Here is a 26,131-nt window from a genome sequence, read left to right on the forward strand (position 1 = left end):
TCCAAAATGAAAAAGCTTGTGCTCTTCGGAAACAGCAGTATAATTGGAATGTGCATTAAGTGCAAAGTTAGCTCTTTTTTAAAAAAAGCAAAATGTCATGTCATATGGCAATAATTCTCCCCAATACAAGGGACTTTAGATATACATTTACATGAAAATCATGTACTGATTATCCCTGAACAACCCCTTTCTTCATCCCTGTCCAGTTGATTTCACCTTTGTTTCTAGGGTGGAGCTAAGACCAGTCTTGTACAGTAACATCATTCCTGGGTATTCCCAATGGCAGTCATTTACCCACTTCATGGAAGTACAGGTTGGCACATATACATAACATGACAATAGAAAATAAGATATAGTAAATTAGATTCCTAAATTTAGGTTCCAAGTCTCCTTGTCGATACCAATAGATCTAGAGAGGAGAGAGTGATTTTGCATTAGAAATAAAATCAGGCATTTATATTCAAGATATACTTACTTTTGCACTGAACTATAGATTGTAACTGTGTGAAACTAAGAACTTCTAAGATTTTATTTAACATCCCATTTTAGAATGGCTAATGAGGAGAAAGCAGTGAGCTTTCCTTATACTGAGCACTAAGAAAAACCACCCACCTTTCCCTCTCAGCATTCTTGTGGAGTGCATTGATGTGGTTAGTATCTCCCTACAGCGTGGATTACAAGATGTGCCTGCCAGTATCACAGCCTGCTTACTTAGCACTCCTATAGACTTAAGACCATTTTGAGAAATATTAATTACACAAGAGACAAGACTAGTGCACTCCGCTTCCAGCAATGCGAAGTGAATAGTAGTGAGCTTACTTGGCAAACATTAAGGCCTGGTCCACACTAGAAAATTAGGTCAATTTAACTATGGTGGTTGGGGGTGTGAAAAATCCACACCCAAGTAGTGTAGTTAAACAAACCGAAGTCCCTCTGAAGACAGTGCTTGATTGATGGAAAAATTCTTCTGTTGCCCAGCCTGCCACCTCTCAGGGAGATGGAATACCTGTGCTGATAGGAGAATTCCTCCTGTCCCCAGAGGTGGTGTCAATACTTAAGCACTACAGCAGTGCAGCTAGAGCGTTTTAAGTGTAGACAAGCCCTTAGTGTCTTATTGACATGGGTATCTAACATTTAAAGTGGGGTTATTTCAATGGTTGGTTGAAAGCTAGGAAATTCAGAGTTAAAGATTAAAACATTTGAGTCAAATGGAGGATTTTTTTAAACCCACTACTGAATGCCAGAAAGTTTTTAAATACTTGATATGCCAACTTTAAGAGTGGCAATACTGCGACCCCCCCCCTCCCTGTACAGTAGGCTTACAACCCCCTTATGGGTTGGGGCCCCCAGTTTAAGAAAAACTGTGGAGAAATCACATTCTTCAAGGGTTGGTCACAGCATAAATAGCAAATTTCACAGATGTGTAATGCATCTGTGAAACCTGCTATTTATGCCATGACCAGCCTGCAAAAAGTGTGACTGAAGTAGACCCCTAATCATGGTATGGTCTTTTGTTGTAGGATGTGACCTGTACCCTCTCTAGCAGGCACATGGACAAGCCTCTTGCGATGCTGTGGCCTGTATGCTCAGGAAGGAGTACTAGGATCACAGCAAGTAGAACAGAAGAAATGTAATAGTGTCTATTCGCCTGCACTAGCAGAATAAAGTCTTCACATAACAATATGTCTACCCTTCAGCCAATATCCACTGTCTCATCTGGACTTAAGTATGGCCCACCAGCTTTCAAGTGTACCACATGTACTACAATCTACAGCTGCCCTATGTAGAGGGCAGGTGTAGGTAGTTCACTACTGTATTATGAAAAACAAAGTATGAAAGGATCTATCCTATGTACATAAATTCTGTGTATATTTCACAATAAATGTAGCAATACTTACAAGTATGCCAGCAGAAACACTACACAAGGAGATGCAGAAAGCAAAAAATATATTCACTGGTTTTGGAGGTAGTTGAGGAAAGACAAAAGCACTGATCAGAGTGACCTGTACAGAGGAATGCAGAGGCTAAATATTTTCATAGTGGCAAAAAAACCACCAGCCCAGCCGCCCCCCCCCACACCCACACACACACACACACTCTCTCTCTCTCTCTCTCATGGGAGCAGCGTTATGAGGTGACCAATGAAATGATTCAGGATTCCAATTTGGGTGTGTTTCACAACAACACACATTCTTCCCAGCTTGCTATGGAACTATGGCAAGAGACTTGAGAGAGGTTGGGGTATGAGTGATTGGAAAGGAGTAGGGATATACATTTTAAATAACTAAGTACCCCTCACCATATAGGCACCATCCAATAGTTTAAGAATTTTAATCCCCTTCCAGTGACCCACTACAATCCTCATGTCCATATAGAAGGAGAGATGGAAATGGCAAAATCACAGGTCACACACACACAAACTTAAGGGAGAAAAAAACCACGTAAAACTCCTCACATCTGAACCGTAATAATTGTCTGGGGCAGCCCAAAGGACTGTAACCATCCCTCATGGATGCAGGTCGTGCGACATTAACTCGTACTTTGGCACCTCAAGGACCAGGTCCTACATACCTGGGTCTAATTTTGAAGGCCAATCAAAAGTTTTAACTGGCTGTATAGCATGTGGCTACCCAAATTTTAAGCTCACTAAACGAAAAAAGAACTGCCGCACTGCGTCTTATTCTTTGCAGCAGCTAATTTACTTCCAAGGTGCTGGTCATGATTTACAAATGTTGAAATGGTCTCCAGCTATCTTCCAAACCACTTCCACACCTATGCTCCACCACAGCATTATTGCTTGGAAGGGATATTTCGGCTAGATGTCCCTATGGTGAAGCTCAAGGGAGTTGTGAAGTTCTCTGCAGCAGGCATGGCATTCTAGCCTGGTTTTGTTCAAGGTTACTCTTTATCTGGGCTTTCCAACAAACAGGCTGGATTCCCTGAATATTCAGTCTTCTAGTGACATGCTTCAGCCCCAGGCAGTGGGCCACAGGCTTCAATCACGTGAAAAACAAGCTCAAGTATCACACTGAAATGTAAGTACAATATTTATATTCCAATCGATTTATTTTATAATTATATCATAAAAATGAGCAATTTTTCAGTAATCGTATGCTGTGACATTCGTATTTTATTTCTGATTTTGTAAGCAAGTATTTGAGTGAGGTGAAACTTAGGGACACGCAAGACAAATCAGATTCTTGAAAGAGGGGTATAGTAGTCTGGAAAGGTTGAGAACCACTACATAGATGGATAGATGCTATCCATGTTGGCTCTCAAAGGCAGGAGAATCAACTGCAACCACACCGATCATGGAGTAGATTCCCCACTTTTTGTTCTTTTAAGAGTTGGAGGAAAGCACAGTGAGATACCACAGCAATGGGTGCCTCAAACAAGTAAAAATTTCATCCAGCACTAGTGAGTCCTGCTGAACAGTTCTTTTCTCACATGGATTTTGGGAACTTTATTACTTATTTTAAAAAGGACTCAGTTCCCTCGAAAGCAGCAGCAGAAAATAAAACTGCCAAGAGAAAATTGTGTTCTCCCTTCCCTAAAGGCAAAGGGTCTCAAGTTACTAGCAAGCCAAAAGATGGAAGCACTTGGGGTTAAAACATGGGCCCATTGAAATCAGTGGAAGTTTTGCCATCAGACTTCAGCAGAATCAGGATTTGGACTTCAGGGAGAAAAGAAATGCAATTTGGGACATGGAATACTTACTATAAGCAGCAAGGAAGTTAAGCTACCAACAGCTAAGTTGATGATTCTATCCTAGAAGGAGGAAGAAAAGGAGAGAGTAATAAATACACTTGGTCATCTCATTTATAATCCTAACATTTGATCAATGTGTGCATTATAATAGCATGTAGAGGCCTAAAAGAGATCAGAGTGCCATTGTACTATACATACAAAGAGTGTTTGAGGGTCTCAGCCCCCCAAAAGCTTACAATTTAAGTAGACAAGACAAACCAATTTTTAAAATTCCATCCTTCATCTATGTGTGGTTCTAATTTGAAATGTAACTATGTCTTCCTAGAGATCTTCCATTCTGTATTGAGAGCAAGGTTTTCTGGCTTCAATGACAAAACGAAGCTTCTAGTCCTTCAACTCCTAAAAGCCCTGCAGAGCCAACACCATTCTGAATGAGGAAGCTGGATTGTTTCCTGTGCATTTAAATAAAAAATCCACTGCTAAACACCGCTTCCTTGTGTTACCGGACCCTTACGCCTTTGTAAACCCACTAAAACAGCAGGATTTCATGTCGCTCACATACACATCATTTGACCTGCAGAACCTTTATTGCTAGCAATGATGAATGAGAAGGAGGGACCCCAGCTGGAGAGAGATCTTAGCTCAAGTTTGTAGGGCTCAGGGGGGACCACCTACCATCTTTGTACTTTGAAACCAAATGTGATCTGTTCCCCAAGTTAGACACCTATATGAGACACACACAAGATTAGAATCACACCTCAAAATAATATACAGAACTGCATGGGGGAACATACAGAACTGCATGATTCAAACCATTAACAGGATAAAATGTTTAAAGAGTCACATATAGGAGTACATACTTAAACTGGATAATTTTTCTTAAATCTGCCAGGACCTGCATCAGCTAATTCTATAACTCAAAGCAGCACAGGGAGACAGCTCCATGTCAGAGGTTACAGATCCCTTCGCTGCTGTCAGCAACATTTGAAAGGTCCTTGAAACTCTGAATTCAGGTCTTGGCTAATTGATTGCTTGCCCATTATTTGCTTCATCATGGATTTGGGATTTCAGGCTGGTCAAAAATCAAAAGATGGTGTGTGTTCCACCTTCTCCCCTTCTGTAGAATGAGAGCATTTTAAGTAGCCCCTACTCTAGTTATATTTGACTAAGAGTAAATAGAATGGAGGGGGGTATTTTGGGTCTTAGATTGCTATCACTGTATCAAAGAGTCTAGGTGAGTCTGTGTCTACATTGTCCTGACATACCATATCCAGAAACTGATCCTGCTTACAAAAAAAAGGTCAAACTTCTTCTAAAACAAGCACCCATCTCTCCTTCGACTTTCCCCATTAAGCGCACTGACCTACTGAGCTGCTAATGCTCTTCCTCTCCCTCCCAACTGGATCTTCTCTGCCACCACCCCAACTGGTTTACAGATGCCCCGCCGTTTACAATGGAAGCAGCATTCTAAGAATTAACGCTGCTATGGACACTGTCGCAACCACGTCTAATTTCTTTGTCCACGGGTCAATACAGGACCAAAGTGTAGTGATGACCTGTGATTACACCACTGGAGCTATGAGATCATACAAAAGTCAAAGGTATTTGGAATGCTCAGCTTCCATGGGAATACAGTTTAGAACACAAAAAATTATGCAAAAGACCATCTTAATTGCACAGGCTGTAATCAGGGCCCAGAGGGGGTTTAAGCTCTGTACAGCTGCTGTCACAGCATTAAGTGGGATCTGGCAGGCTTCTGTGTAGAATCAGAAGCCTGCCACTTTCTTTGCATTTGTGGCTATTTTGCCCCCCTTTCCCACCCGTATCTCACCCACATCTCTGAGCACAGGCAAAAGCACTCATCACATATTGAAGAGTGTTTTAAATTATGACTGCTTTGTCCTGGGGCTGATTCTCTTTAAAAACCTATATTAAAAAAAAAAAAGTAAAAGGTGAGACATGATAGCCACTATTTTTGTGGGGCTTACAAGAAACAATAGTTTGTGCCAAGAAACTATTCTCAACTCTTCCAAGGTGTAACGTTTTGTTGGGAGGCTGGGGTTTAAGTGGAGGGTGTGGTGTACTCCGAGCTTAAGTTGTCATCAACTAAAAGGGGACAGGCACGTCCATTTCACCAGCTTTCAAAATAAGATCACCCATTTGCCAAATAGAAAAGTATGCTCTTGATAGGGTGTGCAGGAGGGTGGTTGTGGGGAGAAGGGCTGGAGAGAAAGTAAAATGTTCCTACTCCCAGGAATAAACTTCTGCAGCAGCCATGTGTGTTACTTGAAGGTACTTTTAGCCATTCCAAGATTCAAGTTCATGGTGCCCCTTTATAACTAAAGGAAAAATTCAGAAAGGATAGTAATTTGTATCAGAGCAGCCCCTAGAAATCCCATAAGAGGTTGGGGCCCCATTATGCCAAACGCTATACAAAGATATCATGAGAGACAATCCCTGCCCCAAAGAGTGACAATCTAAACAAATGAGACAGACGGGTAAAGGAAGAAAGAGGCACAGAGGCAGAGCAAGTTAAGCAAAGACAACAGCTCAGCAGCTGAGTCAGGAATAGAACCTAGGTCTCCCTACTCCCAGTCTATTGTGTCAGCCATGGTGACACAGCTGCCTCCCGATATTAGTTTTAGATGCTAACCCAGGATGTGTGCACATACCAGGAGAGCAGGGCAATGCTATTCATTCACAAAGCCAAAGGCAGTTGATGCCAACCCTTTGGAAAGATGGGGACTAGAGAAAATAAGAAAAATGGCTTGTTAATGAAAACTGTATTTACAATCTGAGGCAGAGTTCAGTTTAATTTCAGAGGCCATAGCTGCACTTGAACCTAGATGACAATGGAAGCCTTATGCCACTGCAATTTCCCTCTTATAGACAGCAGTCACCTTAACAGTCACATTGAATAGTGCACAAGAGAATTCAAGACTAAAAAATTTGCCAGGCATCTGCCTGTTCATCCCTCTAGCTGTTGGAAGGGAAAAGGAGCTTTCTGTCATCTCCCTTCCCTTCCTCCAGAATGGCTCATTATTGCCCACAGACAACTGAACAGCAGCAGTGAAACTGACCAGTCTTGTTAGTTTCATTCTGCTATTGCTGTGCAAAGCTGGGGCAGAACCGGTGAGAATGGAGCAGTCTGCAGACTCCAGGGCAATGCTGCATTACTTTACACTCCAGTCACATTTGGATGGGTTTTTTGTTTATAAAGGGACTCAAATTCTGCAGCAGTTGATGGCTTAGAGGAGACACACACACACCTCTCTCCCTCCTCTAGACACTGGCAAGTGGACTTCTGAAGCCCATTAGACTAGCAGTGCCAATTTACATTAAGCCAGGTAAGATGCATTCAACTGCTATTCTATACTACAGCAACAGCATTTCATACCAAGACTGAACTTTTCTCAAGCCAACATGCATTAAAAAGCAAGTTCCTACAGAATGACTTGGCAAAAGAACAAAGGACACAGAAAGCTGGGGTTAGGATACACATCAATAGCATTACTACTTGGAAATAAGGAGAAACTTATCTTCACTTCTTCCAGCCAGAAGTGCTGGAAGTTGATCCGCCGGCTGGGTGCTGCTCAACAACCTCCAGGTCAAAATCATCCACTGGTTAAGCCCAGCAAGGTTGCAAGCCATCTTCTGCAGGCAGCAGAGCCATTCAGAGTCGACAAGCTAGATAAGGCCCTTAACTCATCAAATCAGGCACAGCGGCGGGATATGATAACATTGTGCTAGAATTCCTCAAGCACTTGGACCAAAGATGTCACAGTGGCTTACTAACTTCTGCATATGGGTCATTAATGAGAAAAAGTTACCACGCATTTGGCATCAAGCAAAGATTATTGCTATTCTTAAGCCAGGCAAGGATTCCTACAATGTATTGAGTTACTGCCCAATATCCTTGCTGTGAGTGTATTTCAAGGTGTTTGAGCGTTTGATCCTCCAGCGAACTGGACTGGATTTGGACAATGTCTTGCAAGTTGATTAGTCAGGGTTTAGGAAAGAATGCTGCACCTGTGATGAAGTCCTGGCCTTGATCACCTTTTTCAAAAACGGTTTTCAATAAAATCTAAAGACAGGCACCATCTTCTTGGATTTGACCACTGCCAATGACACTGTTTGGCATAGAGGTCTTTCGTTTAAACTCTCTTGAATTGCCCCCCATTGGGTGGCCAAAGTAGTAGAGCTCTTTCTCCAAAACAGGCAGTTGAGTACACATGGGCAATTGCTGTAGCTCTTGGAAGTGTCAGATCAACAGCCTCCCTCCAGGCTCAATTCTTTCACCAATACATCAGTGACCTGCCAGCTACACACTCACGCAAGTTTATCTATGCCAATGACATCTGCAGCAGCTACCTTCTCAGAAATTGACAGTCTTGAATGAAGATATGAAGCTCATGGACTATTGTAGTCAATGGTGCCTACAGCCGAGCTTTTCTAAGACAGTTTCTAGTGTATTCCATCTGCATAATACAAGCACAAGCCACGAGAAAAATGTTTTCCTCAATGGCCAACGCCTGCAGCATGATCCAACCCCAATTCACCTCAGTGTAACATTGGATAAGTCATTAACGTACCACAACCACTTGAGGAAGACGGCAGCCAAAATCAGCACTCAGAACTAACTGCTCAGATAATCGGCCAGTTCAACCTGGGGTGCAAGTGCCCAGACACTTAGAACATCAGCCCTTGCCATCAGCTGTCCAGCAGCAGAGTACTGTGCTCCCGTCGGTGTCGCTCATCTCACCCGAGGCTGGTCGATGTAGAACTTAAAGTTATGCGCATTGTTACTGGGACTTTACGGGCAACTCTGTTGCTATGGCTATCGATACTTAGTAACATAGCACCGCCCCACATTCCCGGTGAGAAGGCCTCTGTCATGCTGCAGGCCAAGATCTGGTAAAATAGTGACCTGCCATTGCCTCTTCAACCACCCACCAGCTTGCTTGTCTTCTAGCTGTCCTTTATGGTCATTTATGCCACCAGAGGACATGATGTAATTTGCTGGGCGCAACAAGTGGTCAATGATGACAGTCGTTAATCACTCTCTTGTCACTGACCCAACCATCTGTCCACCAGGTTTTGATCTGCCAAGGCACCGGTGGTCATCTCTGGCCTGTTTTCAAACAGGACAGGGCAACTGTGCAGTCAATATCTTTAAATGGGGTTTTTCTAATGACCCACAATGCAGCTGCAGTTAACTACGGCGCATATCACTGTTGAATGCCCACTGACTTATTTCGATGGCAGGGCTACCAGCTCTCCATCTGGCTGATGATGATGATGCCATTAAATGGCTGGGAACATTGTGCATACACTGATATGTACATAGGACACATCTTGCCCCTTTCATCTGAACCCAAAAATGCTTTAATAGGGACACAGTCAAGTTTAGATTTTTTTTTTTTTTAAATAACCTGCCTAATCTAAAATCAAGTTTCTGATACAGTCCCTTCTAAATAGTATGTTCGGGGTGTTTTTGTTGGTTTTTCTTTTTTAAAATTTTCCTGCTCCCTGCTGATATGCAAGGGTCTTTTGGATCAATCCTCCCCTCTACTACATGCATGCCTGCCATCTCTTCAGTCTCAGCTTTGCTGCCCCTATTATCACTGGTGAACATCATCATGTTGGATCTGAAAGCACCTCTAGGAACTCCTGCCACAGCAGCATGTGCATTATGCCTTCACAGTGCAGGGTAAAGGAAGTACAACTGATCATCGGAATGAAAATGGTGGAAGTGACTATACGTAGTGCTGTGAAAGACACAGGAACTGCAAAGAAACAAGTGTCATTCTACTCTTTTCACTCAGCATCTTAAAGTGTTTAACAAAGACGGATACACAATTTTCAGCCAGATAAGATTCTCCAAGTCAATAGTGTTCCTTTAAACTTTGCCAGCCTGACTGTATAAGCTACTGAAGAAGCATGATCTAGACCCCGGGTCCTCCACCCTTCCGAGATTGGGACACAACAGCTCCTCCTCTTCAGTAACATGAGAAGACGAGAGCGGCCATGACCCTCTGATGCTTGCTTTCACCGTATCTGCCAGCTAAGAATCCCCAGCCTAATGCAACCATGCTCTGTGGGCCAGTAGTTGTCCCTGGGGCACTTGTTGATCAGCAGAGAGCTTGCTTGCTGGCTGACATGGCAACGAGCCTCCTTGTCTCCAGCTGCTATACTGAGAGACACTGAACGCTTTACACACATAAGTTGTTACTGAAGTTGCCACAGGGAAGTCTTGTGATCGCAAATAGGAAGGGAGACGTTCCAGTGCTTAAAGCGCAGAACTGAGTGCTGAAGATCTAGGTTCTATTCCTGCCTTTACCACAAACGTGCAATGTGACCCTGAACAGGTCACTCAACCTCTGTGCCATAGTTTCCACATCTATAGCATTCACTTTCCTCAAGTACTTAGAAATCTTCATGCACTGTAAGCTCTTCAAGACAGAGAGTGTCTGTCACTCAGTATGTACTGTGCTATGCACACCGCTGGAGCAAATGTAAGTGCGAAATGGGCAGCCATCCCGGAGGGAGAACAGCTCTGTTCCAACTGTGCACAAACATTTAGAAAGATATCCTAATCAACTGAAGCTACAGGGATGTTTTAAATGGGCAGAATTTGAACCTGGCTCCCCATACTCTTGCACAAACATGTCAAGGGATCATTGGGGGCCACAAATGGCCAAACTACTTTGTATCTCTTCTTCCCTCCCTCCCCCCCCCCCCACACACACACACACACTGAGAATACTGTTTAAAGCATGAAGAGGGAAAGCCTCTCACAGCAGCAGTAAAAAGAACGTCAAGCATCTCAGATTTAGACAGTGGGAACAGCTATACAACTTTTTAAAAGAAAATAGAACCCCTGGATTAGGTTCACAGCATACACCTAGAGAAGTTTCTCTCGAACACTCTTGCAGAAAAGTTGCAATGCAACACTATTTTATTCCTCAGAATTCAGAATGAGAGAGAAAGCAGGCTGCTCCTTAAAATAGAAAGGCACAACTCAATCTGCCTTAGTCTAGGCTATCTGCAGAACTGACTGCTGCTAGGCCCAGAGATCCCATGTTTCCGTTCAGAGTCCCCTAGCGTGCAGCAGGATCGGGAAAAAACCCCTGAAATCTAAAATGACAGCCTACAATTGTAACACCATTTTAAATACGCCACAATATTAAATGCAAAGTCATGCCATGTGTTCTTTCAAATGGGCTGGGATGAAAGAATGGTCATTAGCCAAGATTTTTCAAAAGCAACTAGCAATTCTGGATGCTTCACTGGAGACTTTGAGAAAAGGGTGAGTATGATCAGGCCCCTTAAAGTCAGGCCCCTTTTAAAAGGTTAGGTTTTAGGTTAGGTCAGGTCTCCGGTTAGGGACCCAAAATTAGCAGCTGCTTTTGAAAATAATTAAAAAAAAAAAAAAGCCCTTGCCCATTCTGCCTACAGCCATGAAATCAGATAAGGTTCTTCCTTCTGCTGGTGCATCAAGTCCTATTCAATCCTAAAATGATGAAATCGCAAGACATTTTCCTATGTGTTTTATTTTGGGATGTGTGTGTGTGGGGGGGATGATCCATCAGGCTCAGGTACCCATGAGACAGATGATCGAAGAATTCTAATCCCGCATCAGTGACTACAGTAAACGTGAATCAAGAGTGACAGTTAAAATAGCCACAAGGCAACAAACACAGTCTGCTGGGAGCAGTTCTCTAGCTTGTGACCAGTTTAAAAGCTAAATCTTGCTGATTAGCCAATTCTGTTTCAAGGTCTAATTCCCATTTCATGAATGGCTGCAATTAAACCATGTTTCAGGTGCTCACGGTTAAACCCACAAAGAGTGGCTAAAAAGTTCCAAATATACCATCGGCAGAGCAAGGTATTTCAGCATATGGAGCTTAGGGCAAATGATCCTGAAATCCCAGGATTGCAGAAGTGATCTGAGATTGTATTCCCCAGCACTCAGTGACACTTCAGCCCCTGGCAGCTTAGCACAGCAAAAAGGTTAAACATATATAAACAGGAGACAAGATGGCTAAGGGGGATTCTTAATGGGATGAGCCTTCCACCTCTGGTCCCTCCGACAACCAACACAGCTCAGTAGTGACCAGAAGCTGAATCAGATGTCTGGTACCAATACCCAAAGAGAAGATGAGCTTAGCAGACTTGCTAGCAAGCAGGTATCTACAACACAGACACTGCAGCTGTCATCTTCATTGGCAAGGAGCCACGGATTGAAGGGGCCAGAGGATCAGAACTATGTCTCACCTCTAGAGGCAATCCTCCAGGTCACGGGAGAGGCATGTAGGCAGGGCAATGTAGTGAGGTCAATACAAATGTTGCTGCCACCTGATCTCTGCGGGCAGAAAGAGCTTTATTTTGCACGGTCATCATGCAAGAATTAATAGTTACTAACACGTTACATTGCATACAAAAAATGTGAAGAACACTAAGTCTGCAAAGTTGGGCACTCAAATGTAGTAACTGCCAGAATTAAAGGTTGCCTGTGCAACATTGATTCTGCCCCCTTGTGCATTGTGATACATGCTTTAATTACATGATCATTGTTGTCATTTGCTGGCTGCATGTGTGTTCTCCCAGTGTATATGCTGTCCCGGCTCTGCAGATAATTGAGACAGCAAACCACGATCGGATTATCCAATAAGTCCACAGATCCCTTTCAGAAACGAAGGCACCAGGCCAGGTTTTTGTCAAATGAGTACAATAAAAAGCGCCCTATATGTGCTACAAGTACATATAATACGTGTGTGCCCCTGACAATGGACCAGCTCAGTAAATGGCAGGACTTTCCGTTCCTCACTCGGCCAGACAAAGATACTCCTTTTGAGACCCTCTTTTATACACGGATACAAACAAATTTTGTGTTGCCCCTCTGATGTGTGTAGTTGCCACCGTCTGATGTGGTAAGATACCACCTTTCACCTTGTACCAAGATGGTCCGACCAAAACATCTCTAGCCATCATATTGGCATTCTGAGGGGTCAGTATGCCATCGTTATCTTTGGGGTATTGGGATGTTCTGGTACTCTTCTGGAATGTGCTTGTGTGAGTGTTCTGTACCCAGTGCTTCTTTAGGAATGTGTGTATCAGCTCTCTTCTTGCCAGTTACTGTGAGCCTGCCAGCATTCCCAGCATGGCTTCTGCTAACTTTGTTTTATAAACAGACTTGACCATTACTTTGGCTCCCGCCTCAGGCCTCATATCCAGCCTATTATAGTAGGCCTCATGTCTCAGGCTCTCACTTTCTACTATATTCCCGCACTTTTTATGGGGAGGATGTTTACCCATCAACCTGGCAAAGCATAATGCATGGATTAAAGGTGACCTAATGGGCTAAACACCGTTATATGGCCACCTTTTTATTGCTATCCACACACTCATGCCGCATCTGTCCCTTACTCTGCCCATTCCCTGGTCTGACTGATGGACAGCTTGTATGTGCTAATTATTGTTAGTCCCTTAGGGGGGGCCTGGGAATGTTAGGCCTGGGACTTTGATTGAGCTTTAGGGCCCCTCTCAAATAATTAATAGATATGGTCTGTAGCTATACATGTGGGTGTAGTATATATAGAGGTGTAGTATGGATGTGTACATAGAACACCACCGTAGGTTTTCATTGTAAGCTGGTGTTATAGTTTGGCCCTTTTACTTTGATACCTCAGCTAGCAACACACTGAGGGCAATTAGAGTTGCCAGCTGTATTATCATTAGTAGGAGGCTGAGTTTTTGAAGTACAGGGATAGGCATTATTACAGTGTCCCCCACGGTGCTCTGTACAGAAGAAATAAAACAGAAATTTGAAGTAGTGACACTACAGCTGAGGCTTTATATATAATTTCTTGTGTTTAGTTACTACACTGTACCGTTCATCCATGGTAGAGGTTCCCCTTACTGCTGGTTGTTACCTAGGGGTAAGCTTTGCTGGGCAGGAAACAGGAAGGGCTAGCTTTTTTGTTCCATTAGGTGCACTGCTCTGTGATGCACCAGTGGTTGACTGGGATCCCGTTGTTTCTTATAGATGCTGTCTTTGAGCCAGCCTACTGAATGGAGGACAGTAACCTGTTTATTACAGTGCTGTGTCAGGATTGAGTAATGGCACCCAGCCACGGAAGAAGATGGTTCTGAATAACGCATGCCTTAGTTCGGATGTGTCACTGACCCCACACTGTGACTAGTACATCAGTGTGTACTAGGGACTTTTTAGTGTGTACCAGTGAGGTCCACATGGGCCAGCTACTGTATGACAAAAGTTTATACCCCACTGATGCAGACTAACAAGCTGTGTAGACAAGCCCTGAAATGGCCATTGTGAGTGCTCAGCACTGCTGCAGGTCAGGCTCGAAGTGGCTTAAGTCAGGCACCCAGAAAATGAACACAACTAGTGAAAAGTGTCATTGAAGTAACTTGTCCAGCATCACACAGGAACACATTTAATCCAGAAGCAAAACACGTGTTAAATTGGTACTCCACTACAGTACCTACATAGTTTTAATTAGTCGCATTTTTCAGCTGTGTATGTATGGTTTTCATTGGACACAATTCAGTTAACCTACCTATACTGTATTTATTGGTCATGACTGTCACGTGGAAAGTACTGACTATACCAGAATCCAGTGCTTTTTCAAAAAAATGTAACAGGTGTCAGTCCAGTAAGTAGGATAGTAGTCAACCCCCAGAAATAGATTTGTGGTTGAAAACAGGATATTTGAAAAAGAAAACAAAAAAATAATCAAACCAGTCACAGTGAGATCAGCGAAAAGTTCAAAATCGAACATGAGACTACAACAAGCAAACATACATCTGCAAAGGAAATTTTGAGTGCAGACCCATGATTACAGAAACCAGTACAAGGACCGGTAATGAAAATACACTGAAACGCCAAAAAACTGTAAGACTATACAACACAAGCAATATTAACTTAGGCTTCATGTTGACTCGAACAAGATGAACCAAGGCTACGCAGTGCTGGCGAAGGAAAGCTTGAAGCCTGCAAATCTCTGGTGTCATCTGGAGACAAATCATGCTGCTTTCAAAGATAAACCACCTGAATTTTTTTCAGCACCAATGGAATGAGTTAAAACAAGGGAAAGTAACAATGTTTGCTCATGCAACAGCAAATGTAAAGGCCATGAAAGCTTCATATCGGGCAAGCCTTCGAATCACCAAAGCGGGGAAGCCTCACACGACTGGGGAAGAACTTATTCTGCCTGCAGCTAAAGAACTTGCGTTTATAATGTGTGGAGAGAAGACGGCAAAGCAGTTAGATTGTGCGCCTTTTTCAAATGACACTGTCATGCAGAATTCAAGATATGGCAGCTAATGTTAAAGACATTCTTGTGAAACGTGTGAACAACAGTAGGTATTTTGTATTGCAATTGGATGAGACAACTGATGTCGCTAATCTTCTTGCATACATCAGGTATGAGTGGGAAGGGAAAGTACTGGAAGATATTTTGTTTTGTCGTTCAGTCCCAACAAGAACCGCCATCGAATCACTTTCCCAGTTACTAGAGGAGTTGTGAAGGAACACGGTATTGATTGGCAACGTTGCGTTGGAGTGTGTACTGACAGTGCACGAGCAATGATGGGAACACACAGTGGGGTAATGGCTCATATCCACGAAGTGGCACCAAATGCTACAGTTCATCCATGTGGCATTAATCTAGAGGCACTGGCTGCCAAGAAAATGCCAGTAAAAATGAAGGGTGTTTTGGACTCTGCTGTGAAAACTGTTAATGTAATAAAAAGTAGACCTGTGAATTCTCAAATGTTTAGTGTACTGTGCAATGAAACGGGTGGTGCTCATGTACAACTTCATACAGAAGTACAATGATTGTCAAGAGGCAAAGTACTTCCTTGTTTGTTTGAGCTACGTTCAGAAGTACAGCTATTTCTAACAGACCATCCATACCAACTCATAAGTTGTTTTGAAGATTCATCCTGGCTTCCCTCTCTGATATATTCACACACCTAAATGAGTTGAATGCTGGGCTGCAGGGAGTTTCAGTGAGTATACTGGATGTGCGAGACAAAAATCAATGCAATGATCAAGAAACTTGACTTGTTTGCTAGTCACCTAAAAGAGAATGATTTCAGCACATTCCCAACATTGGAAGGTTTTCTGTCTGAAAATGAACTGGTTCTGGACAAAAAATAAAAATAAAAAATGACATGGAAGAACATCTTGTTGCTCTTAAGATTGGTTCAGATTCTACTGGAAAGTAAACAACTGGATATGGAATCCTTTCGGAACTGAAAATCAGTGAGCTGCCCTTTGGTTTGTCCAATGAGGCACAAGAGTGCTTGTTGGAGCTTTCTTGCGATGAAACATTACAGTCAGAATTTAAAAGACATTCCCTAATTGAGTTTTGGATTCAAATAACTGGAGAGTACCCAGAACTTGCAGACAAAGCAGTGCGTTTTCTGATGCCATTTGCTACTATGTAGCTGTGTGAGACAGGATTTTCATCACTTACCGCCCTTAAGCCAAAATACAGACGCAGGATGAATGCTGAACCTGATCTAAGGCTAAAGCTGACAAACATTACACCTGACTTCCCTGAACTTTGCTCAAAGAAAAAGTTTAAAATGACTAAAATATGGGTTGTGTGCTTTTATTTGTAGAACAAAAAACATTAATTATTCTTATGGTTTTTTTTATATAGTGCTTTTATCCAAAGCGCTTTACAATAGTTAGGTAACAGTACAAACAACATTTGGAAAAATCGTTAAGTGGTCTGCCAAGACCCTCAGCAATTTTAAAGTGGTCCGTGAAAAAACAAGTTTGAGAACCACTGATCTAGTAACTAAGCAATGTATCACTCACCCTTTTCTAACATATTAAAGCATACAATTACTAAGACTGAAAATACTAAGTTATATAACTGCTAATAAGTGCTAGCGTACCCTTCTAGGCAGCAAAAAGATGTACCAAATCTAGTTTAATGGCTGTATTTAATTGTTCATTGACGTGTTTCAGTGGTTATCTCAACCACTGAGAATGAACCCTTTTTTAAAAAGGGCTGAAGTACACATGGAAAAGTTGATTAAAATTGATGATTTAAATCAAGGCTTTTCATGGGGCAATTTAAATCACGACATAAATCACATTATTTAAAAATCAAGCCACCCTGGCTCCACCTCTTATAATTTCAGTTATCAGCAGATTCCAAGGAACCCCCCTTTTTTGGTCTTCTCAAAGATCTTCCCCTTGTGTTTTCCTCCCAGGGGAGCCTGCCAAGATGGCTTTGAAGTCTGAATTCTACCTCCCTCATCCCAGAGCGGTTGTATTTTGGAAGCAGCAGCCTCAAGGGACCTGGAGCCCTGGGAAGTTTCAGCACCAGCACAGAACATCCCTCGGAGAAAGAACTTGGCTACCATTGGCCAGGCTTTTACTGCACAAGCTTCACTTTTGTACTCAACTGTAGCCCCGTCCCCTCACCTACGGATACTAGAAGTCGATTCTCTCGTCAGGTGGCCTGTTTAATGTCCCCATTCTCCCTGTTCTTTACCGCTATCACACCATCTTTCCTTGGGATGGGAAAGCAGGATGTCTGGTCACTGAACTAGCATAAGCTATACCATTAGAACTGTGCTACACTGGGACTTCTTCCTTGTAGCTAGATCAACAAACCATAAAGAAATCACACCCGCTTACCCACATAGTTAGGCTGGTATAACTTTTCTAGTTATAGCAAAGTTGCATTGTTTGATTTCAATAGGAGCTAGGTGCCTAAATAGCTTTGAGGATCTGGGCCAACGTGGACAAGAGCTTGATGGTTTGAAGACCCAGCGTGCCCGTAGGCACAGAGTACCTGCCCATTGGACTCAGCCCCGTGAGCAGTAGTTATCGTGTAGGTATGCTTGCACAGGCTGTAGCAAACTCTGCTCTCACCAGCGCTATAATTGCTTGCATTGATACAAGGCTGACCTTCAGAGATGCTGAAAACCTGAAGTCAGTAAGGGGGAGCTGCTGATAGAGTTGGGACTGCTCAGCACTTCTGAAAAGTCAGGTCCATGGTGCCCTTCAGTCCTAGCGATCCCAGATATGCTTTGTGAGCGGTGAGCCAGCTCCCACGTGAGTCATAGACTGACCTCCTGCCGACTTCATACAGGAGCAGACCCCATATCTAGGGATAGATTCACCCACCACCTCCAAAGACTAACAGAGTTCTGTTTAACAGCACACACAGTACAGCAGCGGGGGTGGGAAGGATTAAAATATGCAAGGGGATTCAGGCAAGTACAATGACTTACACTAGAATTGCCCAGATGATTGGGCCAAATGCTTCTTCCAAAATATTTAAGAGCCAGGGAGATCTTTAATGATTTAATGTTTCATCCCAAACAGTCAGCGCCTCGCTTTTATACACCAATTTCAACTCAATATGAAGACAGAGCTTTTACAGCCTGAAGAACCCCACCCTTCTAGAACGAGCCCTCGCCATCTTCTTCAATCCTCAGCAGCCTGCAAAACAGTTATTCAACAAAGAGCCCCATCTCCCACACCTCCTCCTTTGCAAGAAGCTTCCTTGACACTGACAGTGGGTCAGCATTGTGGAGCACTGCACGAGGTTGTTATATCAGAACGCCTAGAAGCCCCAGTCATCCACCACGCCCCCACTGGATGCCCCTTAAGCAAGAGGCTCTTCACTCAGCCCGGGAATCCCATCCATCCAATCACATTGCAAAGCTCAGGGCTTCTGTGGCATCAAGAGTTTTCCACCACCACACCACCCAACCACTGTGAACTAGTAGCCTTCCAAGTACGGTTACCATTGCAACTGGGCTACTAAAGGCTCCCAAAGAGAGACCAGCCTGTATCACATAGGCTCAGACATTAAGGCCAGAAGGGACCATGGTGATCATCTAGTCTGACCTCCTGCAAATTGCAAGCCACAGAACCTCACTCACCTACTCCTGTAATAGACCCATCACCTCTAGCTGAGTTACTGAAGTTCTCAAATCATGATTTAAAGACTGCACGTTACAGAGAATTCACCATTTACACTAGTTTAAACCATCAAGTGACCCAGGCCCCAGGCTGCAGAGGAAGGTGAAAAACCCCCAGGGTCTCTGCTAATCTGACTTAGGGGAAAAATTCCTTCCCAACCCCCAATATGGCAATCAGTTAGACCAGAGGTCCCCAAGCTGTGGGGTGCACCCCCCCAGGGGACATGGAGGAACAGACAGGGGCACAGTGCGGCCCGGGCCAGTACCCACGGGAGGATGGGGAGGGAGCACCATCCAGCTCCCCTCTGCTCCAGCCCCACCCCCAGCTGCAGCCCCAGCCTTGGTCCCTGGCTGCGGCTCCACACCCAGCCCAGCCTCGGGACCCGATCACAGCTCCACTCCTGGCCCAAAGACCTACCTCCAGCGGTGGCCCCGGCCTTGGCTCCCAACCTGGATGCAACTCAGGCCCTGATCATGGCACTGGCTCCCAACCATGGCCTGGATGAGGGTTTAGAGGGGGTGCAGATGGGGTAAGGAGGGGCATGAGGTAAAAAGTTTAGGGACCACGGAGTTTGACCCTGAGCATGTGGGCAAGACTCACCAGCCAGAAACCTAGGAAAGAATTCTCTGTAGTAGCTCAGAGTCCGCTCCCTCTAGTGTCCCATCACTGTTGAAGGTATTTGCTGCTAGCAGTCGCAGATCAGCTACCTGCCATTGTAGGCAGTATTATCATACCATCCCCTCCATAGACGTATCCAGCTCAGTCTTGAAGCCAGCTAAGGTTTTCTGCCCCCACTGCTCCCCTTGGAAGGCTGTTCCAGAACTTCATTCCTCTGATGGTTAGAAACCTTCATCTAATTTCAAGCCTAAACTTGTTGGCTAGTTTACATCCATTTGTTCTTATGTCAACAGTGGTGCTTAAACTTAATAACACTGTTCCCTCCCTGATATTTATCCCTCTGATGAATTTATAGAGAGCAATCATACCTCCCCTTAGCCTTCTTTTGGTTAGGCTAAACAAGCCAAGCTCCAAGTCTTGTCTCATAAAATAGGTTTTCCATTCCACGGATCATCCTAGTTAGCCCTTCTCTGCACCTGTTTCACGTTTCAGAAAGTTGAATTCAAACTGGGAGACCAGAATTGCATACAGTATTCCCAGATGAGGTCTCACCAGTGCCTTGTATAATGATACTAACACTTCCCTGCCTCTACTGGAAATACCTTGCCTGATGCATCCTACAATTGCATTAGCCTTTTTCATGGGCGCATCACATTGGCAGCTCATAGTCATCCTGTGATCAGCCAATACACACAGGTCTTTCTCCTCCTCTGTCACTTCCAACAGATACGTCCCTAGCTGATAGCAAAAATTCTTGTTGTTAGTCCTAAAGTACACTATTTAATTTGCACTATTAAATTTCATTCCATTTCTATTACTCCAGATTTCAAGATCATCCAGATCTTTTATGGATATTCTGGTCCTTCTCCATATTAGCAATACCTCCCAACTTTGTGTCATCTGCAAACTTTATTAGCACACCCCCATTTTTTGTGCCAACATCATTAAAGAAAGTTAAATAAGAATGGTCCAAAGGCAGATCCCTAAGTAATCCCCACTAGTAACTTCCCTCCAGCCTGACAGCTCACCTTTCAGAATGACCTGTTGTAGTCTCCCCTTTAACCAGTTCCTTATCCACCTTTCAATTCTCATATTAATCCCCATTTCCTCCAATTTAATTAATAATGTCTCATGTGGAACTGGATCAAATGCCTTACTGAAATCCAGGTAGATTAGATCTACTGCATTTCCTTTGTCTAAAACAAAACAAACACAAAAACACAAAAACACAGTTATCTTTTCAAAGAAGGAGATCAGATAGATCTGGTACCATCTACCTTTTGTAAAATCATGTTGTATTTTATCCCAATTACCATCTACCTCTATGTCTTTAACTACTTTCTCTTTCAAAATTTGTTCCGAGACCTTGCATACAATTGAAGTCAAACTAACAAACAGTCAAACTCCTGTAGTTTCCCAGATCATTTTTTTCCCCCTTTCTTAAAAATAGGAGCTATACAAGCAATTCTCCAGTCATAGGATACAACCCCTGAGTTTACAGATTCCTTAAGAATCCTTGCAATTTCAGGTGCCAGTTCCTTTACTGTTCTTGGATGGAGATTATCTGGGTCCCTTGATTTAGTCCTATTAAGATGTTTGAGTTTGACTTCCACCTCAGATGGGGTCATTTCTATTTCCATATCCTCATTCCGATTATCCACTGTGCCACTACCCCTAAGTTCTTCATTAGCCTTATTAAAAACTGAGGCAAAGTATGTTTAGACGTTGGGCCACGCCAGGATTATCTTTAATCTCACTTCTTTTCTTGTTTTCTTTTTTTATTTATATGGCTCACTACAACTCTGCACAATCTTCCTATGATTCAATGCCAGAGGAGCAAACTAAATCAGAACAGGAGAGACCCAGAAATCCAGGTCAGTATGGATCCATGCCAGAAGGGGAGGGATTGGAAAGGGTCAAAGTTTTGGCATATTCAATCAACTAAAGAAAATGGCTGCTAACTACCGGCTTTCACCCAAGAGTGCCAGATGCTGTACTTTTAATTAAGAAGTCTGAAGTTCTGGTGGCATAATTCAAGCTTAGCCATTTTGTCAGGCACATTGGCCAGGTCCTACCTCGACATTGCTGGAACAGAGCTTGGGTTTAAAGAGATGCTTGTCATGCCTCGAGGATCCCCCAGCACTTCAATAAGGACTTTGGTGCCAGCGGTGCAGGGATCATACAGGCAGATTCCACACAGCTATCACGCAACCCATCACAACACAGCTGGTGGGGCTGGGGAGTGAGATAATGGGAAGAGGGAGAAGAGGAGCTCCCTAAGAGATATAAGGCAAGCCTTTTCAATTTAGAGTGGTGGCTAAACCCAGTTTTCAGCGGTCACTCAGCTGCATCCCATGCCCACTCAGAACTTCATGGCAGCAACAGGGATCAAACTCGCCTCCTCCAGCTCCAGAAGGCCAGGTCCTACCACTTAAACTACGAGGAGATAAATCAAGAGAAGACAGGGATTTGGCCACCAAAGTCAGCGCGCTGTAGAATCATTTTCCCTCTCTCTCTCTCTCTGTGGCCCAATGACTGGTTAAGTATTTATCCTTAGTGGAACAGTTCTTAAGTCAGAGAGAGAATAACTCTGTAGCCCAATGATTAGGACATCCACCAAGGAGAGGGCGACCTGGCATCCAGTCCCCGCTCTAGTTACTTTTTCATTGTTTAAATTCCCAGCAGAACACTTTCAACAGGAGAGACTGAGGGAGCCCCACATCAGAATAGCCTATAGCCCATGGTTAGAGAACTCTCCTCAGAAGATTTCAGCTGGGGTCTCCCACCTTTCACCCCCTCCAGCAGATGGGGGGAATTGCACCTGGGACGTGGGAGACCCCGGTTAATGCTCTAGCCACTGGGCTAAGAAGTTATGAGGTGAGCATCCCTCACCCCACCGCCTCAATTTTGAAGGGGACTTGATCCTGTACACAGCCTCTAAGCCTGCCTAGGCTCCCACAAAGCAACGTAGGTGGCTAAACACTTATCTTCTCCCAGTTTCTGAATCATAGCACCGAGGAAACTTTTACCCTGAAAATGTAGGCGCTGAATAAATGTAGGCACCTACAGGGTTCGGGGAGTTTGAGGATTACAGTGGAGCCAAAACTAGTATTGAGGTACCTAAATCCTCTCGAGTGTAAGCATCTAAGTACCTTTGTTGATCTGGGCCTTAGTTATTGGCAATACAAGTAATGTTACAAGAAGTAGTTCCTACCACTCATTTACAATGGATTTAGTTATATCCTAGCACCCCTGTAGTGCAGCTCATGTTCAAAACACATGACAAACATTCTCTCATCAATCCTCAATGTGGCCCTATCAAGTAGATACCACCACCATGGCACAGGTGATGAAACTGAGGCAGTGAGGTTGAGCGACTTGCTCAAGGATTAACGCTCCCCCATGCCTCAAGAGTTAGACTTCCAGTCGGATGATCTGAGCGTTCATAGTTGTTCTCTCTCTTGAGAGACAGAGAGTCAGGACACAAGAGAGGGAAATTTTTTTTCCAGCTTTTGAAATAATCCCACTAAACCAGAGAATTCTAAAGTAAATTTGCCATAGCAAAGTATTTTGCCAAGTTGCTGTAGCACAAAGAGCCCTTTATTAGAAGATCCCACAACACTGAACAACTAACACCATGTGCTAGGCATATGCAGTTGGTAGGGTGACCAGACGTCCCAATATTAGTTATTCACTTTGTCTTATATATATGCACAACTATTCCCTCCCCACCCATCCCCACATAAGAAGCATCCTGATTTTTCACACTTACTATCGGATCATCCTATCAGCCGGGCAAGTCATGTCCACGTCACACAACACCACTATTGCACAATCACGGCATTCATTTACAAGTTGACCCTGTACAAGGCACCGATCCCAACCCACTGAAATGGAACCCTACAAAGGCTCCTTACAAACCCTTCAAACTCTGCAAATAATCTCAGTGGCGTCTGTGCCTTTACATCAAACAAAATCCCTTTTCAGCCCCCTGCCTTCAAGAGGCTCTACTATATCTGTGAAGTGTCACTGTGGGTGTGGAAGTACTTCTTGCTGGAACAGTTTCACTTTTTTTTTGTAATTAAATAAAAAGGATGGTGCAATTAGTGATTTCTAAGCAGCTGCGTATCACACATAAATATTCCGAATACCGCTTTCCAGCAAACTCTTGGGTAACTCTACTTCAGCTTCAGAAAGGAGCCCTTCGTTAGCCAGTTCTTGGAGAGGCAAGGGGGCATCAGAGAGATCTCCCCAAAGCAGAATCAGGTCTTACCCTTGCTGAAGTTTCTCCAAAGAGAGGTCTGTTGTCCAGTCCACGCGTGCCATAGGTTCTAGTTGTATAGTCCTCCATTTTCACCCCAAAAGATCAAGGTGGGTCACTCACACAGAGAGATCATCTCAAAACAAAGTCATCCCTGTCCCAGGAGGCCTTAAGGCCATGGCTCGGTAAGTGTGAGCAAGGGTTATTTACGGAAAACACATCTCTCCTCCTTTGGGTGCTACATACAACACGTGGCTTAGAGCCAAGGATCCAAGCCTCCCCTCCAAGCCTTCACTTTCTTCTTCATGATCAGAAGCTGCTGCCAGAGACAAACACAAAGGAGAAATATTGGACCTTTTTCTGTTAGCTGCAGGGCAGCCTGGCTCATTTACTAGCATCTGTTTCCCCTAATGGAATTAATCCAGGCTGTTAAGATGGAGCCCGTGCCAGGAGCCCTTTTCCTCACCCGGCCCCCACAAAAGCGCTTTTCTGTTGGAAATCAATTAAACGAAGCTGCCTTTCTGCAACTGCTGCCCCTGCCCCATCTCCTACTTCAAGGCTCAAGAGCGGAGGGTGGTCGGAGGGGCGAGTCACGGGAGAAAGGCTGGGGCCAGAGCTCCTCTGTCCCCTCCCACTGGATTCGCTCACCCAAGCAATCAGATTAGCCTCGGTGCAGGGCATTTACCAGGGAAGGGGGCGCCGGGCGGCACAGTCCGAAGGACGGAAAATCGGGATTTGATTGCCTGCCCTTCTGCTCGGGGAAGCGAGGACTGGATTTTTTAAAAACCCACCAGCATTTCACCCAGAGTGCAGCGAGCGGCTGGTGCACGGTTTCGGGTCCCCTCCAATTTTAAATCAAGCCGCCGCAGTAAACTTTGATTCATGTCCCACTTGTTTCCTCTACCGCCAGACACCACACGACTCGAGCTCCCTCCCCCCCGCGAATAACCCGTCTATTCCCGGAGATCTGCCGCGGCCTGCCTGAGCAAAGGGGGAGAGAACCGAGCCAGGCACCGATCCCTCCCCCGGCCATTCATCCACCCCCTGAAAGATTGATTCGCCTCTTCTGGCAAAAGACACAAACGCTAAAAAGCAAAGCAACCCCCCCCCGCCAGGGACAAGAAACCCACACGCCGGACCCGATCATTTCCCCCTCCCCGCCTCGGCTGTGTGCACACCCCAAGCCCGTCCCCTTCTTCTACACCCAGGCTTTATACCCTCCGGGGAACACGTGTCCAAGAAGCCACAGCGACCGTTCGGAAACAGAACGCTGGCGTGGCTAAAATTCCATCGCTGCTACTTACCCCCGCCCCGTGCACCAGGGAAGCTATAGGAGATGCAAGAAGCGCCCCGCCAACCCCCTGCCCCTTCACTGGTTAATATCCCTCCAGGCGCTGTCGCAAACCTGCTCTCCCCTGCCGGGTCCTGCCTCCCCCGTGATCTCAGCGCCAGCCTGATCCAATCACAGGCAGGAGAGGACCTGCTCTTGCTGCAAATCTTTTATTTCCTGAGCTTGCGGGTTTGTTTATCTTGGAAGGGAAAGAATTGTTCGGGGCACTGGTACGTGAGTGGCAACGTGGGAGTCCCAGTATTTTAAGATTGGTTTGCCCTTACGTGCAGCTCGGTTACTGTTGTTATTCATTAAATTGATTGTTGCTGACAACAATAGATTGATTTTCTTTTGATAGATGGCTGGGCTTTTCAAAACCCATGCAGAGATGATGGCCGGATTTAGTGTATCTGTTACAGTGGGACGAGCCCTCCGACTGCAGGGTGAATCTGACCCTGGGGTTTCTCCCTTGTGTAACATTAAAGTTATGCCACTGTCACTCCTTTAATCTCAGTGGAGTTATACTGGGCTTAAAACTGGTGTAACCACTGGAGAATCTGGTCCATGGTCTCTGTAGATTATTATTATTATTGTTGTTATATTATTTATTGGAGAGACATGTAGTAGTCTGAGCACAAGCCTGGGACCCCTGATGCTGCAGTGCCTGGCAATCACTAACTACCTAAAAGAGAGGGATGATAAAACAATTCAGGGGTCTAATCTTGGCTTTGACACTGACTGTCCCTCTGTAGCACTCAGGAAGTCATTTAGGTCCATATCCTCAAAGGTATTTTGGTGCCTGACTCCTGTTGAAGAGAGTTAGGTACCTAAATACCTTTCATGATCTGGGCTTTAAGGCCTGATTCTCCACTGCCTTGCACCTTGCACCTCGTGTAGTCCTCCCCTTGTGCAAAATGCAGTGTTGCCAACCATTGAGGTTTTATCAAGAGTTTTGCAGGGATTCAGTGTTGGTGTTAAAGCCTCCGCTCTTGGAGTCATGTGATTATGTGAGACTCTCAATGTTCAGTTTTATTTTTTGTTTTTAATTGTTTCTTCTCCTCCTGGTTGTGAAGAAAATCTTGATAACGTGAAATATAAAGATTCAACACAGAAGCCAAATGAAAAGAACCCCAAATTTATTATTTTAACTCTCATGATTTTAAGCCAATCTCATGATTTGGGGAGCCTGTGCCAAAGTGGGTGTAAATTGTTACCACTGTGTGCATAACAT

At 44.3% G+C, this 26,131-nt stretch overlaps 1 protein-coding gene across 1 annotated transcript; it reads right to left on the reverse strand.

The window, feature by feature from the left end:
• On the reverse strand, positions 1–24,986 carry TMEM243 (transmembrane protein 243). Its single transcript, XM_067564563.1, has 5 exons — positions 24,875–24,986; positions 23,583–23,889; positions 3,718–3,768; positions 1,899–2,003; positions 1–409 (listed from the first exon to the last, which is right to left on the reverse strand). Exons 2-5 carry the CDS (start codon positions 23,658–23,660, stop codon positions 287–289), a joined length of 357 nt encoding a protein of 118 aa, XP_067420664.1. The 5' UTR covers positions 23,661–23,889; positions 24,875–24,986; the 3' UTR covers positions 1–286.
• Positions 24,987–26,131: the final 1,145 nt, after the last annotated feature.

This window comes from Emydura macquarii, unplaced genomic scaffold (assembly GCF_026122565.2).
Source record: "Emydura macquarii macquarii isolate MOO-44397 ecotype Brisbane River unplaced genomic scaffold, CSIRO-AGI_Emac_v2 contig_2636, whole genome shotgun sequence".
Taxonomy (NCBI): domain Eukaryota; kingdom Metazoa; phylum Chordata; order Testudines; family Chelidae; genus Emydura; species Emydura macquarii.

Excerpts from the sequence above, each read along its gene's own strand:
- TMEM243 (XM_067564563.1), bottom strand. The coding sequence starts at position 23,660 with ATGGAGGACTATACAACTAGAACCTATGGCACGCGTGGACTGGACAAC. Across the intron at positions 2,004-3,717 it reads TAACTTCCTTGCTGCTTATA|GTCACTCTGATCAGTGCTTT; the intron begins GTAAGTATTCCA and ends TCCTCTGTACAG. Across the intron at positions 410-1,898 it reads GTGTTTCTGCTGGCATACTT|ATCTATTGGTATCGACAAGG; the intron begins GTAAGTATTGCT and ends TCTCCTCTCTAG.